General features: G+C 33.0%; 2 protein-coding genes across 2 annotated transcripts; both read right to left on the reverse strand.

Moving 5' to 3' along the window:
* Positions 1-1,060: 1,060 nt before the first annotated feature.
* Positions 1,061-2,999, reverse strand: LOC108219439 (B-box zinc finger protein 21). The gene is made up of 3 exons (XM_017392896.2): positions 2,617-2,999; positions 2,125-2,532; positions 1,061-2,011 (listed from the first exon to the last, which is right to left on the reverse strand). The coding sequence occupies exons 1-3, from the start codon at positions 2,800-2,802 to the stop codon at positions 1,721-1,723; spliced, it is 885 nt and encodes a 294-aa protein (XP_017248385.1). The 5' UTR covers positions 2,803-2,999; the 3' UTR covers positions 1,061-1,720.
* Positions 3,000-6,705: 3,706 nt separating this feature from the next.
* LOC108217698 (uncharacterized) lies at positions 6,706-13,362 on the reverse strand. Its single transcript, XM_017390580.2, has 2 exons — positions 13,198-13,362; positions 6,706-9,073 (listed from the first exon to the last, which is right to left on the reverse strand). The coding sequence occupies exons 1-2, from the start codon at positions 13,264-13,266 to the stop codon at positions 7,565-7,567; spliced, it is 1,578 nt and encodes a 525-aa protein (XP_017246069.1). The 5' UTR covers positions 13,267-13,362; the 3' UTR covers positions 6,706-7,564.
* Positions 13,363-17,148: the final 3,786 nt, after the last annotated feature.

Raw genomic sequence — 17,148 nt, forward strand, 5'->3', positions numbered from 1 at the left:
TAATAGTTGGTGACTTGACGTATTGATGAAACTTAAAACCTGGGGTTAATTATCTAGTTGGTCACTGAAGACGGGCTTAATGTATCAAGTTGGTCACTGAACTGAAAACGGTATCAAGATGATCACTAAAGTCACCATAAATATCAAACAAGTATCTTGAAATATAAGTTCAAGCAATAAAAATATTATTTATAGAATTCCAGTCTGATATTTATTATAGACCTTTGAAACAACTTGTAAGCCTGGGTAGTCACTGTTGCTATGGTGCATCCGTTGCCCGCAGATCCATATGATTTTTATGCTTGATATTTATTGATAGAGCGCTGGGTCAGAGTGAATGGGTCTGAATGTACAGAATAAGGAACTCAGTCACCTAGATTTTTAATTCCAAGTTTATGTTGCTATCTGTCTTGAGGATGTTGTTTTATTGATCTCTTACAGTGACACAATCCTAATATATTGTTTTAGTAGTACACATAAATAAGTAGAAGTAATTATGCTTACTGTGCCATGGTAGTATACACTATACATCAAGTGATTAATTAACAGTAAATATTGGCGGTATACTTTAGTATACGTCTACCGAGTAAATTAATACTCCCTCTGTCCCATTTTAACTGATGTTTGACTTTTTGACACGTATATTGAGATGCAAAAAACTTATATCTACACTTAATAAAAAAATTCAATTTTTATATCAAATTAAAGTTTGGATTCTAAACTTTTATTTGATATAAATTTTATAAAAAATGATTATGTTTAGATATGATTTTTTTAAAACCTTAAAATACGTGTAAAAAAGTCAAAAGCAGTTAAAATGGGACGGAGGGAGTAGTAAATTGTTGTATCAGGGAGTAAATTTCATCCTTGAAAGTTGAAACTCTTCAATCCTACTTTTTCTAGTTAAAGATGGTGGCAACCGTGATGCTCATAAGTCACATGAAAGAGTCCATAACTTGCGTCTATATGGAGGATTACTTTATCATCTCAAGTAAATAGATTTAGTATATTTTCTTCAAACTTTTACTTCTTTTAAGTTTCTTTGCAAAAAAACAAGAACTTTAAAAGTCAATCTAAGACAACTTATATTTTGACCCCCACTCAAGGACGGAAGTAACCGAAGTATTGTGCAGAAAAGAATACCAAAAATATGTACAAACTTTCCCAGATCTAAATTACAACAATAACTGAAATACAAGTCCCCTCTGAAGCCAATTTGATGAATTAAACTAAAGATGACTTGTTCCACCATTTCCCTTTTTCTGGCAGATCTGGCCCTTATCTTCTTCTTCTTCTTCTTCTTCTTCTTCTTCTTCTTCCTCTCTGCACTGTTAAATCCCTAGAAGGCATTTGTGTTCACCGTCTTCTTACCTTAAAGAAAATACCTAAAGGGGATTATCGTTTCCGACTCCTGTCACTTCATATCAAACTTTTCCACCGTTTGTACTATATCCAAATTGGATTGCCATGTCCTACCATTTCATGGGTGGGATTGTGCAATAAAAATTTGGTATGTACAGAACGAAAATATGGCTTGCTGCTTGCCAAATGCATGGAACCGGACACATAAACGGATAAGAGCTTAAATTTCATCTGAACAGTCACACATACTATGAACTTATAGTATATTCTATTAGCTAAACAAAATCTTAAGGAAACAAGAAAATTAAAAATAATGCTAGAGCAGAATGCCAGAAACATTTAGGTCTGACTTAGACCACTACCATAAAGTTCTTGATCTTTTGGAGGAGATAGATGGACTGATCTGAGGTACAGTGAAGCCTCCGTCGTCTATCCATCTTTTGCTATATCTGATATTTGTAGTAGTGTCCTTTGGGTCCTTGAAACAGATCTGACTACCAAAGGCCATGTTTGAAGAATGGTCGAAATGAGGTTGTTGTTGTGGTGGTGGAGCTTGAGGGACCCAAATCCCTGTATTTTCGGATGAGAAATACTTCAAGTTTTTATCTACATCATCATCCCAGAAGGGCAGCAAATCATTGTCGCTGGTCTGTAACCATTCAAGATAAACAAAATAAGATTTAAATCATGAACAGGACATGATCCTATCTTTTGGTGACTAAAAAATAGGTATTATGATAGAAAATAGGTGGTGAATCAAACCTTAGAGAAACCATTAATGGCTGACGAAGAATCTAGAAAGTCTTCAACATGCCATCCTGGCAACATCTCCAAGTACTCCGATATGCTGCTTGTGGGTCCATCTCCATTCACGATGGGTTGAGAATTAGCAATCTTGCTAGCTTTTGAATCAGTCAACGGAGAGGTGATGGGATGGGATTTGGTGATCAAGTTTCCGGACTTTTTAAAACTAGTAACAGTATCGCCCTTGTTAGTGACTGAGGAAGAAGATGGTGATGGATAAATGTCAGATGTTGCAGAAAGCTTGACCCCGGTAAGTAGAAATCTGCTATGATTCTTAGTATGCTCATTCGCTTTGTGAATTGAGATATCACAATCTTTGCACAGTATTGCTCTATCTTGTTGACAAAACAAGAAAGCCCTCTTTTCCTGCAAACAGTAATATGTAGTTAAGAAAAAGAAGCCCTACAGAAATAATTTGTTATCTATGCAGTGTTATATGTTTATGTATACCTGACAAATGTCACAGATGGGGAATTGTTTCGAAGAAGGTTGAAGAAGAGAGAACCGCTGGTGTTTTCCAGCGAGTTTGTTGGCATGATGGACACGGTGGTCACAGGCATCACACAGGGCAGCCTCGTCTGCAGGGCAGAAAACGGCGGCTTCTTCTTTATTACAGACGTCGCACTGGATCTTCATTTGGCTGTAGAAGAAGAGATCAAACAGAGGCAGAATACGAAAACAGAGTAAGTGCAGTCTGTGATGATTTGTATGAAATGGAAAGAGATAAAGGATGAGGGGAGTTGAAAGTTGGAATAATGAGCAGAGAAATGGGGTCCTTGTAGATTTATGATACAAGTAGACAGTGAAAAATGTGAAACAGTTACTAGTAGGAAAGTGTCCAGGTTAATGTAATGACAATCGTGCTGCATGTAAATTATGGGACCGTGTCCAGACTGTGTGACCGAGACATGACACTCTGTTTCTTCCGTGTCCTTTGCACCCATAATATCATATTATCATATGCTTCACCTTAGGAATATACCCATCACTCTCCTTCATTTGATTCTCAAATTTTTACCACATTTGGTGGACCTCTTTTTAGAAACGGATTAGTTTTTAATATATCCTGCTTCTAATCTCTAGCATTGTAGTTTAGTACGAGATACTAATCGTACGATTGAGGGGGAGTGTTAAAATATAGAGATCCCGTTTGTTAGGAAGAAATGTAGATGTAAATTAGAGAAACAAGTGCAAGTAGAGGTATATGAGGCACGGGGCCGGTTGTCAAAGCACAAATTAAACGTTGAATTTATGTAGAGTCCCCAGTGTCCAGACTATTTAAGCGACTCATTCTATGGCCTCAGGCCTCATCATATACTCATCATATGAACACCAAATTTCATGCTCTCACTTTCAGGACTCGATGAGAAATAAATATAGCATTTGTTTTATTCATTCATTGTCCTCAATGCATCTACATCTATGACATATGCATGTGCCTGTATGTTAGATGTTTCTCAATTCTCATTTCGGTCCTAAATCAAATATATTCGAAATATCCTCTTCTCTCCCGTGATTTGAAATTGTACGGAAAAACTAAATATCAAAGCATTACATATTAATCGGTGCCGCAGTGAAGCTGCAAGAAGAGTATTATACTATTATTATATTTTTATATATACTAGCCTTTAACCCGTGCGAAGCACGGACGGGTATAAAATTCATAATTTATTAATTTTAATTTTAATTTTAATTTTTTGAACGACTACGAATTATACCAATATCGGTCTATTATAATATAGTATATAAATTATATATAAATTATATTTAAAAGAATAATGGTAGAGTTTTTTATCTTGTATTACATCACAAGTGTTTGTAATTTGAACGGTATAAAACTCTTTAATATTGTAAGAGTAAGAGAAGTCTACCGACTTGTAGTTATAAAGGAGATGACCCAACCAAAATTTTGTACGACTACAAATTAAACATATGTTGGCTTATTATATTATAGTATAGTATAGTATTGATGGATTATCCTCTGCTACTGGCTTGTATATTAATACTCCCATGGGGCATGTGACAAGTTGGTTATCTTTCTCAGTGTAATGAAGGTGGTGTTTTATTTCTATTTTTAAAATTTGATTTTATAAAAATATAGAAGATCAATTTAAAATACAATTTATAATATTTTATTATCAGTTAATAAATTTTTATACCCGGTAATTTTTAAATATCAAAAAAATATACAAATATATAAAACAAAAACTACTTTTCGTTTATAAATAAATTTTTTTAAAAAAATATTAAGCATTTTTTGTTAAGTTAAAGTCAAATGATCCCGGGAGTCCGTCCCAACATAAAATAATAAGGTGATTGTGAATTATTGAGCGAGTTGGTAAGTTATCGGTATTCAGTAAGATTAGAATATAAATTTAAATATATATATTTCTGGAATATTTTAATGCTTCTAAGCATGGCAAGAAGATTTGTATAGATACTTCAGTCTACAATGATACATATGCCAGATTGCCAGCCTTGTTCTTCAAGAATTTTATTGTTGTATTAATTCCACATGCATGATACACCGCATCCCATTTTTCATTTCCCTGTGGTGGCCTCAGTCTTTAGTGAAAATTTTAATATAAATATTAAACTAAATTCCCACTATTAATAGTACTAAAACGATAATAATCAATTTTTCTTCTCTCAAATTAGGGTTTTGAAAGTCGACTCCCAAAACTAGCCGTCACTTCTCCATTCTTCACCTTCATCCTCTTCATCCACCAAATCATTTTCGCTCTCCCATCTTCTCCACTATTTACCAGTTTTTTGTTTTTCAATAAAACTGAGTGTTGCTTAAATCTCGAAGATTCCAATCGAGTTTTATTCTCGGATCTGTTTCGGATTTGAGTTTGGGCTTGATTGTTTTCTGAATAAATCAGATCTTTTGAAATCAAAGGTCCGATTGTGTTCCGATTGTGTTTTCCCGTCTCGTCTTTTGGCGTGTGTTGATTTAGTACCCCATTCTTGGGTGATTCTGCGTTGTTATGTCTTTCTGTGTTATCAATGAGAATGATTGTGATGGAGTTTTGGGAGATCTGGGTTATCGCATCATTATTACTTTCGGCGTGTCTATAGCTGGCTCCCGGCATGTAGATAGCTGGGGTATGTTTAGAACGGTGGCGATCGCATGTTCTCACATTTCACAAATTATAGTTGTTCATTATTCGAGGACCCTTGTTCCTCATTGCTTAGTTTTTACAACTGAGTCGTCTGAACACCGCAACAGCCATGGAACTATTGTGAAGGTCAATTGTGAAGCTACCATTTTCGGGATTGATGTAGACTGGATTACTCGAGAAGCCTTTGTATTCATTTTCAATTTCAAGAATCCTTGGATTCAGTTTGTTAAGCAGTCTGGAAACAATGCGGCTATTTGTTTAGCTCGTTTTATTGTTTATCAACCTGATTGCATTGTCAGTTGGGGATTTGTCCCGACTAGACTTGTTTTAATTTAATGGAATGAATTTGCATTTTGTCAAAAAAAAAAACGATAATAATCACAGAACTTATAAAATTTTATTAATTTTGATTTTTACCTATTTGAAGGAATTATTAAAATAATATAAATAATAAATTGAGGAGAGGGGAATGGGGTCGACTAACTATATGATGATACATAAGTGCACAACATGGAGTCAAAATATCTCATTTTTTGGAAAATATCTTTTTATACCAAAAAAAGGAAGCCAGCTCGAGTCTTCCAGGAGAAGGAACTTTTTGATCGATGAAATATCCTAATTCTTGTCATCTTTGCACTAAAGCCAAAACCATTTAGCAAAAAGCGGAAAATAAAGTTAGGAAATAAATTAGCCTTGTCGAGCGTTTATTATGAGAAGAAACTGTAATTTCCTCATTTTGGGCAGAAAGGCAAGCATGAAAGGGTATTTTCAAGATGATAAATTATGCCCTGTTCTTGTTTCGCTTCATAAGCAGTTGAAAGGCAAAGTAGCCTAAAATCAGGTCGTATAATTTATGCATTATTTTTAGCTAAATTATATTTATACGCGTTAGTTTAATACATGACAAGAGGACAATTTGCGCCTTTTATATTCGATGATTATTGATTTTGAAATGGAACCTTTTCTTAGTTGTATATTGAAATCAATAACGCACTTGATTACGAAATTTCAAAAAAATGACAATTGAATCGCAAATTAGAATAAACCTTTTTTCAAAGTCCAACATGTACATTTGAAATCTTCAGTCTTCACAACTCACCGTCTTGATCGAGAATACTTAAAATAAAGAAAAATAATAAATTAATTAAAAATAAACGTTAGATAAGATGGAATTATTTATGTATTGTCGACATCCGAAATGTGAAAAGATAAGCAAAGAATATATGAGCTTCAAGTTCAATTCATTTGAACTCGCATTATTGACCATAAAGTGGTGCCATACCCAGTAGTAGCAGGAGAGGAACATAATTTATATTATCTCGTCAAAAAGCCACACTATTCTTGATGGAGATGGACGGATAGTTCGTTTATGCAATGATTCTTCCTCTTTTACCTGAGCTTATGACTTGTTCTTAAATCTTAAGCAATCATAAAGCTGCACTGAAATAGATATATCCAGGATCTAAATGACAGGTCCCCAACTATTTTTTATTCTTACTATAATATATCGCAGAGATCTCAAGTTTGAGATTGGAGTAAAGATGTGATCACTTTGCCAAGATTTAAGATATCGAAATATGCATTGTATATTTTATGTCAAGACCCATGACTACTTCAATATTCATCATCAATAATTCAATATAAAATGAAGGCCAAAGTCTTACCAACCGAAATTTGGCATCAGGTTGGATATTCCGTCCCAAAATTGAAAATGCTTGTCTCTTTTGAAGAAATTTTATTAATATCAAAACCCGAAAAAATCAAATTTCAGTCATGCAGAACATATTAGCAAAATAATATGTTCTACACCTCAGAAAATCCCAATATATCCATGATACCCAGGAAGATCATAGATGGTTGCTCACTGCCCAGGCTTCTGAGATAAATTCTGTTGTCACATGCAAATAACAAGTGCTCCGTATGGACTCTAAACGAAACAAAGGTTTCTTTTCCCTGATGCTTGACAAAGATTTCAAGTTTCAAAAATGTATAAACCAAAACTTTCGGTATAAAGTATAAATTTATCTTCTAAAAGCATTCACTTCCTCAAAACTTGAATGCATTACTGTGAGTAATGACTGATGCAGCAATGTAAGGGTGAAAACATAACCGGACTCTGAAGTGCTCATAATCCTTTGGTGAAACTTGTATCAAAATTTTATTTGTACATCTCTAAAACTCTTCTGGATATCAAGTTTAGTCTTGCCTCCTCTCCATTTTCTCTACAAAAATTGGGACACGTCTTTAGGCCCCGCGACCAATGAATGGAAGGTTCATCCCCGACTAATGAATGGAAGGTTTATCCCCAAGTCGGATAAGATTTGTGATTGTATAGTGTCGCGAGGTGGACTTGGTTTTTCCATGTTTTCAGCTCTATTAGTTGTCTTTGGACCTCTAACTTGGCAATTTTTCCTTGAGGAACTAGAGGGAGGCCGCGATGATGGTTTGATAAGAGCATCATCATTGCAAGGAATTTCCGTATCCTCAGTGTTTAGAACACAGCAAACAATTCCATTGCACAGTCCAGGAAGATCATGATCTACATTTGGTATAGATGGTAGGATCTGGGCATTTGGGACGCAAGATATAGGTAATTCAGAATTTTCGGCTGGTACAGGCGGTGACAATGGGGCTTCTGGAGCACAAGATATCTGTTCAGGATCATTTGCATCTGGTGGAGATGGCAACATATGGGCATCTGGAAAACATGTAGGTAACCCAGGATGTGCAGCTGAAATAGATGGTAAAAATGGGGCTTCTGAAGAGCAGATCAAATGTTGCTCATCCTTGACAAAATTCCCAGGAGACGTGCCACCTCCAAGAAGACTGGACTGTTCAACCTTCGCAACGTTTACGTCCCAAGCAAAATCGGACAAGAATGAGTCCAAGTCAGGAATATTATCTATGTCCTTTCCGTCGATATCTGTGAAAAGAAATTCTTCCAACCCACTCAAGTCCAGACAAGAAGCAGATGATCCCACAACATGCTCATCAGTGCTTGGAGCCAAAATCTCCTTGTTATGACATGGAATGCGATCCATGGCATCAGTAGAAAAATCAGCAGAGTTCACTGCATTTCTATCTTGCCCTTCAACTTGAACTCCTTCAGGCAAAGCTGTCTCAAAAATGCTTTGGGATGTATTCCAAATTGGAATCTGGGGAAACATGGATGAACTAAAGTCACTTTCAGCATTACTTATACTCATCTGGTCAGATTTAACTGGGATTTCTGTCTTACACCAGCGAACATCATTTAGCTCTAAATTCAGCATGCCACTTGGTGTGACCACTTCCTTGGCCACAAAATAGCTATTCTCCTCAAATGCCTCGATGGAGTTGCAGGATATAGAAACATTAGTAGCATTTGCAGTAGAGGCATTAACCGTCTCAAGATTTGGCATGTTCTGGTGAACAGATTCACAATTAGATGTCACACAATTAATATGATCTTGATTTGCTTCTCCATGGTCTGTCAAATGAGGGTTGTCTCCATTTTCAACAATGCTACTTTTGACTCGTTTAAGCATAGGATTGTAACAATCTGGCAGACTTTCATTCAGCCTCTTACGTTGTACAGATTTTTCTACTTTATCTGCCAAGATATGTGGTTTTGGTGATAAAGCAGAAGGTGAGTCCAAAAACTCCGCAATGTCAGGAGATGCCTCGACAGAAACATTTGCATGAGAAGTTAGGAAAAGCCATCGATCTTTTAGCTCTTGAAAGGTGAATTTCCGAGAAAACTGAACACCTCCTTTACCAAGTGATTCCAAGGACGTACCAGTCTGAACATGACATTCAAAAAATTCGGATAACATTAGCAATGCAGACTGAAATAGAATTGCAGCTTGTGTTATATATATACCTTAAAAGCCATGTTCAGAAGCAAGACTACAACTTACAGCTTCTCCATTTTGACAACAAAACAATAAATACTGATTTTTCAGAATAACTGTACCTAATTTACAAACTCTTATGTATGACTGAAACGAGGTTAGATACTAGATTTTACCAAGGTACTTCCACGTTAATGATATTTAAATTCTTTCACTTCCACTATATAGTGCATCCAAAACTCATTACCTAGTCCATATTGAAGGAAACGACAAAGGATTGCTAATAGAGAGAGCTGGTTGAGGGATATATAACCAGCAATCATGTACGTAAACATTGTTTTGTATATATCATTATCCACTAAAGAATGAGACTGAACAGTATAAGAGCCTGCAATCCTAATAATAACTTGATACGTAGGAACTTTTAGGAATTCAAAAAAGTTTTCATATTGGTGACTTTGTGATGCCTCCATTACAGTAAAAAGGAGACTCTAATGATGTATTACTGCTTTCTGTTCTTGTAACTGCTAAAGGTTCAAGATAGTCAAAGCCAGAAGAAAGCAAGTATATAGATAAAGGAATAAATAATTGAACTCATTAAAAAAAAATAAACGGACATAAGGGTTTAATGTTGTGGCTTTACTATAAGTCTTACCACTACACATCTTGAGCAAGCTAGATGTTTATATTGATGCGGTATTGCAAGTAATTAAACTTATAAACTACCTTGCACTTGCATGTCCGTAAAATAAGGTATTGCAAGTAATCAAACTAAACTTACATTGTCTCTCGAGGCTGAAAGTATACAAAATGACAAAATAACTTATAAGCATAGAAAGGTCATTCAGTTGCAGATACAGTAGGATATGGTGCCAGGTTTTTCTACAGGAATGCACTAAGTATATATAGGACAGTAGGGCTTGCAATTTCGGGTTTCGGGTCGGGTTGACAGTTGCGGGTCAAAAAATTTACCCAACCCGAACCCGGCCCGAAATTTTAATGGGTCAAAATACCCAACCCGAACCCGACCCGCACTACCCGCGGGTAACCCGAACCCGACCCGAAAGATTATATTTATTAATAAATATATTTTTTAAATAATAAATAAATTTTATTTTAATTCAAATAAATTAATTTATATTAAATTAATATAATTTTTATTAAATTTAAGTAATAAATTTAAAAAATATATTATTTATTTATTTTATATAGATATATATAATATTTATATTATATATTAATTTTCGGGTTGATTTCGGGTAACCCGAATTCAACCCGAAAATGACCCCTTTTTCGGGTTGATTTTGGGTCAACCCGAATTCGACCCGAACCCAAAAAACTCCAATCCGAATTCGTATTTTACGTAAATCATTTTAGAGCAAGTCCAATGGTTGTGGTAAAACAGAAGGAGCTATTGCTATAATTTAGCACCAAAAAATTATTTCTGGTGCTAAAATAACAACATATCTTCAGAAGTTGCTGCTATATCTTGTTCCAAATTTAACTTATCCTTCAAGTACCCCACTTTTTCAAATACAAATTTAATTTTTCAACCTATCTTTACACCAAGGACCCCACTATTTCACTTTTGGGTGAGATGACAATTAAAGCTACATCCAGTGGTGGAAAGAACATAGGGACCGGAGGGCCGTTCACCCCCCCCCCCCCCCCCCCTAAATTTTTGTTCTTCTGTTTATGTATTACCAGGCTGTTTGATTGGGGTATTCCCTCTGCTTAATTTGTTTCGACTCACTCTATATATATGAATATACACAGGCTTATAATCAACAAAAGTCACAATGATCAGATTTAGAGCAGGATTTATATCTATTGAGATATTATTTTAAAATTAAATAATTATTTAATTATTAAAAAAAATATAAATAATGCCCCTCCTTACTCTAGTTTCTCGTTCCACCACTGGCTACATCTATCTTTTGTTCAATATCTAGAGCAAACTATAGCATTGTTCTATTTTAGCACAAGATATAGAATACCATCGGAGTGGTGATTTTTAGTTTTTGTTCTATAATATAGATATAGAACAAGATATAGCACATCACTGGACCTGCTCTTATAATGAATAATATCAGAGTATATGACTTGTAAGAATGAAGAATGAACAATTTTCTTCTGCATTCAAGTGAATGTAACTTTCTTTCGTATTTATGTTGTGAGTGTGGCTGTTAAGATGGGAAAAAGAGAGACTTTTCTGGTTAACTACATCAGTGCAAGGAGTGCACACTACCTTCATATTCTTCCAGAAGTTTGGGAGCAGGCCCAACAACTTAGTAAAATTTTGTGTGTACTATCATAAACAGTCAGAATTGTAATAGCAGGTATATTAATAGGCATTGAGGTTTTTAGTTGATGTGTCCATTTAAGTACATTTGGCATCCATGTCATGTATGGTATACCAACCAAACTATGTCACTGAATACCTACAGTCATGATAAACACTCAGACATTTCATATTGAGCAATAATCATGCGAAATTTTGAAATATATTGCCAAGTCTTGCACTTAAAAATGTATACATGTCCACGACTTTCAGCAAATACAAGTGATATAGACACTAAAAAGATGACTAGAATGATACTTCTAGGTAAATTTCAATCTAGGTAAAAATTCTTTTGTGTAAATTACATAGCATGATCTAGGTAACAGTGCAGCAGTAACACAGTTGACAGTTCACTACCAATATGAAGTTATTCGACCTTGGTGCAGTTCCTTAGAACCGAAAAAGGATTAAATTAGACAATAGAAAATTATAAGCAGAATTAGGCGGGTGATTGTGCAGCTGACCGTTGGTACTTGCTCTGATGAAAATGTAACAGAAATAACCACTTTTTTGGGTAAAAATGATATTTAAAGGCAGTGACCATCTTCAACAATTGGGATAAGCATTTGCAAATGGGAAAACCCAACTCCTTTTTCGAATGAGTATTACTATATAATAAAAAATAAAAATTAGGATACCCACTTTTGAAATGTATCATATAACAAAATGGGAACCCAATTACGATATGGGTACGCAATTTGTTGAAAAAAGCCACTAATATTGGAATGTGTAATCCTGTTACAGCAGCTTAAAAGTTCATAACTTGTCCTTCACCCTACTGTAAATATGGTTGAAAGAGATCCCAAATAGGATAAACATTTATAAAATCAGCGTCTTTGTGCCCTGAAGTCTAGCATATCACAAAGACGCGGTAAGATATGAACCATATAACCTAATGAAATGACTATAAACATTTGGTTTGAGCAATCAGTTTTACATTTTTCCGGGAAAAAGCCGGAAACAATTCAAGTTTTATGATATCCGAAGCAAATAAATATACTTTACTCATGCTTTCCAACCACATCCCGAAATATTTCATTATAGTTTTGATTACAATAAATGTCAATTTTGGTCAAATGTATACTGGAGAGTCCAATGTGTAGCTATATTTGGGTCTAGGGCTATAATATGTAACCAAATTCAAAAAAAATCAACAATCAAATGCATAGTTAGTTATATTTAAACCAGATATTGGATTAACATATATTGGTTTTATGTTTAGAACCAAAGATAGCAATAATCATTCTTGCCGCCACATCTCCTAATAAAAAGGCGGAAAAATTTATAAGTAGATGAGTCATCCTCAAAACTGAACTGAACAATAACTACAGCCATTTTAACATTAAAATTAGAGTATCACTTCGAATTTAACAGCAATATCACTATATTCGCTTCCTCTCCTTATAGCGAAACTATCCCAATATAGCAACGAATATAGCCGGTTTAGCATCAGCACTGCCTCAGCAGATACTTTCATGTTATCCAACAGTAACACAAAATTAAGCATACAATAAGCTAGTAAAACAACATTCAACAATGACATCAAACTGCAAAGCAATCACTAAACGATAAAATACATAACATGATCAACTCAATTGGGTATTCATATATCAACAGTGCTCAGTTCATCAACAGGCCGAAAATTAAAATCAAAAATAACTCATACATGAATATATATTAAGCCACAACAAAAAAAATACAAAAGATAAAGAAAAATTAGTAATGGTGCTACCTCGATAGCGTTCTTGAGCAACAGGTCATCATCAGAAGTCCAGGAAGCGACCGGAGCGAGGGCTCCCATGTGTCTCTTTCAAGCCGCCGCGCTCTCCGCCGCAACTGAAAATGTGCTAGTAATAGTTATGCGAGAGAGAAAGAGACTGCACAAATTAAACCTGTATATTGTTAACGGATTTATATATTTGTTTGTTTTGTGATTAATAGGCCGGGTTTTTTTTATTGTGGGCTGGCACCGAATAAAAATTTGCGATTTTTTTACCATTTCTGATAATATGATGGAAAATATTGTTTTAGGAAAAAAAACTTACAATTGAGGTCTTTATTAAGAAAAAAATAGATACTAAATCAAGATTGGGGACGTGATAAGTACACGCGGCGGGAATAAATGAGGCTCCAAAACCGACTATATCATAAAATTAAGAATATATTCTTAAAAAGTATTTGATTGTAGTATTTATTTTTCCAAATAAGTCATTGCTGGTTTTGAATAATAATTTTAGATTCTAGTACGTCGAATCTTTGATTCCCCATTGGATAATTATACATATGCTTGAAATAAATCAAAAAAGTTATAATTGAATTAAATGAATTTTTTTAGAAAAAAGCTCATGTCTCACTTAAAAATTATTTAAAAATTTAAGTTTCAATTTTTGAGTATACTTTATAAACTCAAATTCGATTTCAAGTAATAATACAATATATTATCATAATCTTAATTTAAAATTGACATATTTAGATAAATAATAGTATAAAAATCTTGAGTACGTATTAATTGTGATTTTAAGCAACAACAAATGGAAAGCAAAAAAAATGAATTTTAATTTAATTATTGGAGATGAAATAATAGTATGATTAAAATAAAAAATTTCCTTATCATAATATAATGTAGATTACATATTTTTAGTTTGACAAAATGATAAAAAAAATATTTATCTTTGATGCTAATTTTTTGTTTTATAAAAAATTTAATATGAACGACATTTTTTCCACTTTTTTCACATAAACATTTTTTTCATATAAACACTTTTTTCTTAACGTGGGAATCCACGGCCTCGGGTGCGCTCTGATTCCTCTGGTTTAGGAGGCATAAACACTATTTTACTCTTTAATAACGATAGTTTTAGAAAGATATCCCAAACACTTTTTTGGACTCAGTATCCTTGGGCCGGCCCATCAAAATTATTTGTCATGTAACGCGAATGATTTGCTTCTCTTTGCACAAAATTTGTGGTTTGCAAGGTCTTCATACAGAACTTCAATTCATATACCAAAACCCTCTATGAATTAATATTATTGATAAATTATTATATTTATGAGGTTTTAATTTATGAACTAATAAGTATTTTTATTTTAATTAAAAAGTAAAAATTTATTATTTAACTTAATAATTCGTGTAAAAACATAATTATATATTAAAAAATCTATAATTCTTACAAATGAATAAATATCCTAAAAGTGTTAAAATTAATAAATTTATTCATAAACATAGTTACTAATTAGTTAATGCACAAAAATAATAGTCATCACAGATTACAACAAGTATATATTCACTAAATCTATATTAACAAGTAATCATATTTTAGAGATAAAATTTATTTGATTTTTATTATGAAAAATCTCATTAATAAAGTTATTAAGTTAAATAAAATTATCTGAAAAATATTTAAATAACATTGATTATATATATGTGTGTGTTATAGATATGTATGTATAGATGTATATATGTATCAGCATGTTTAATGTATTATTATTTTATATTTACTATTGTGATCGTGTCGGATTCTGATCGAACAGCCCGCATTTAATTTGTTTCAAAATTTATTACTTGCTCATTTTTACGATCTTTGTCATTCTAAAAAGATTTCGGAATCCTATACGAAATTCGTATTTTATATTTTTTTAACTCGAGTTCATCTTTATATAGAAATTCGATGATTCCAGGAATGATCAAGTTAGAAATTTTGTGTGCACTATACTATTTATGATTTTTAAGATATGTTTTTAGAGTAAATTATGTGCAAATTTTACGAGAAATTTGAGTAATGTGTTTTATGATATTTATGATATATGTACGATTACGATTTGGGAGATCTAGTAAGACCTATGTCACGAGTTAGAGTGAATCTGGTGTTTGGCACCTCCTATTCGGTATAATTCGATAGTGTGCGCGTATCGTCACAATTATGAAAAACATATAGTTGTGATTATTGTGTGTGTTTTAATCATTTAGGTAATATTTACTTTTCTCTATACAAGTCGTTATTTTGATGACTACAAATTTCAGGACAACAAAAATGTAAGACATCCGATAAGTGTTAGATTGTCTCCCATATTAGTAAGTAAGTTAATTTGATTGTTAATTGTAAGTTTAAGGGTACGTGTAAGAATAAAATAACTAGTTTTGAGTTATGAATTTATTATCGTAAGTATGATTATTATGTGTAAGAAAGTGATTATTTGTAATCATATGTGTACTGTGAGTGAGTGTCGTATATTTTATAATCTCATTTGGTATGTCCCGTAATTATTTATCTGAATATTCAACTTTATTTTAACCTCATGAGCTTAATTTTATTTGGCTTATTGTGTGTTATTCTATATCAGTATATGAGCCTTTCACTCTTGGCAATTATACTAAAGGTTTATAAATTATTTAATAAAATATTATATTAAAAATAAATTTTGTATTTTCATACGACAACAAGATCAAAGTACACAATAACATTTATAATTTACAATATGTATATATAAGGTTATAAATGAACCAAGCTAAATCATAAAGTGCTCGTGTATCATTAATTTATAAACAAACAAATCCGAGCTCGAGTTTCGGTCAAGCCAAAATATTAATTTGAATTTGGTTCATTAAAAAAAAGTTCGTTTACGAAAGGTTCACTAACAGTTCGTGAAATGAATCACTAATATTGTTCACGAGTTTATTTATTAATTTGTTCATAATTTTATACTCATAAATAAATTAAACATACTAGCTTGTTAAATAAAGTGAGCATATTTATGACTTACTAATTCAAGTTATATGCAAACTTGTTTACTCCTGGATCCCGCTCAATTATTTATATTGAGGGATGGAGGCTCAATCGACACGCTATTTAACACTCTCATGGAATATTGGTCGATAAATTATCTTGAATTTTTTTTCTTCTTAAAGAAAATTTTATATCTTGTTTTGAAAAAAATATGAATCTATGTAGCGTTTTAAAGTACAGGTCAAAAACACTAAAAAGGTGTAAACAAATATGAGAGACACAGGTTAAAATTTATATTAGCGAAATAATAATCAACACATTAGCGAGCTTTTTCGCAAATTATGAGATTGAATCACATCGTGATTATATTTAACTCGTTAATAAATCTATCCATAACATTGTGTTCAAACTTAACACAGTATATTTAACTCGTTAATAAATCTATCTATAACATTGTGTTCAAATTTAACTCACTGATAAATGACACCAAATCATAAGGGAGCTTTTTCCGAGCCCGACGGCGAGTCAATCATGATTATATCGGTTCGTTTACGTTGCTATGTATGTAATGGAGTAGTGAGTAGCAGTTAGGAATGAGCACTTACCTCGCTCCGCTTGACCCCGATCCGATACCCGCCGCGTTCGGATCGGGGAATGGGGGAAATTTTTCCAGAGCGGGGCGGAGAATGTTTTCTAAAAAAATTTGGGAATCTGGACGGGAGCGGGGATTTGTGTCTCCCCGCCCGATCCCCGACCCTCATTGTATATATATAAAAACAATAATATATTTATATTTATTATACTTACTAAATTATTAAAAATAGATACTTTTTATAATTTTGTTAAAATTAAAATATAATATTTATTTTTATTGATCGATTATAATTATATTGTAATATAATATATTTTAAAATTTTAAAATTATCTTTTATTTATATTATAAATCAATTTTGATATGA

Source organism: Daucus carota, chromosome 4, assembly GCF_001625215.2.
Source record: "Daucus carota subsp. sativus chromosome 4, DH1 v3.0, whole genome shotgun sequence".
Lineage (NCBI taxonomy): Eukaryota > Viridiplantae > Streptophyta > Magnoliopsida > Apiales > Apiaceae > Daucus > Daucus carota.

Excerpts from the sequence above, each read along its gene's own strand:
- LOC108217698 (XM_017390580.2), bottom strand. The coding sequence starts at position 13,266 with ATGGGAGCCCTCGCTCCGGTCGCTTCCTGGACTTCTGATGATGACCTG. Across the intron at positions 9,074-13,197 it reads TGCTCAAGAACGCTATCGAG|ACTGGTACGTCCTTGGAATC; the intron begins GTAGCACCATTA and ends TGTCATGTTCAG.
- LOC108219439 (XM_017392896.2), bottom strand. The coding sequence starts at position 2,802 with ATGAAGATCCAGTGCGACGTCTGTAATAAAGAAGAAGCCGCCGTTTTC. Across the intron at positions 2,533-2,616 it reads CCATCTGTGACATTTGTCAG|GAAAAGAGGGCTTTCTTGTT; the intron begins GTATACATAAAC and ends TACTGTTTGCAG. Across the intron at positions 2,012-2,124 it reads CCATTAATGGTTTCTCTAAG|ACCAGCGACAATGATTTGCT; the intron begins GTTTGATTCACC and ends GAATGGTTACAG.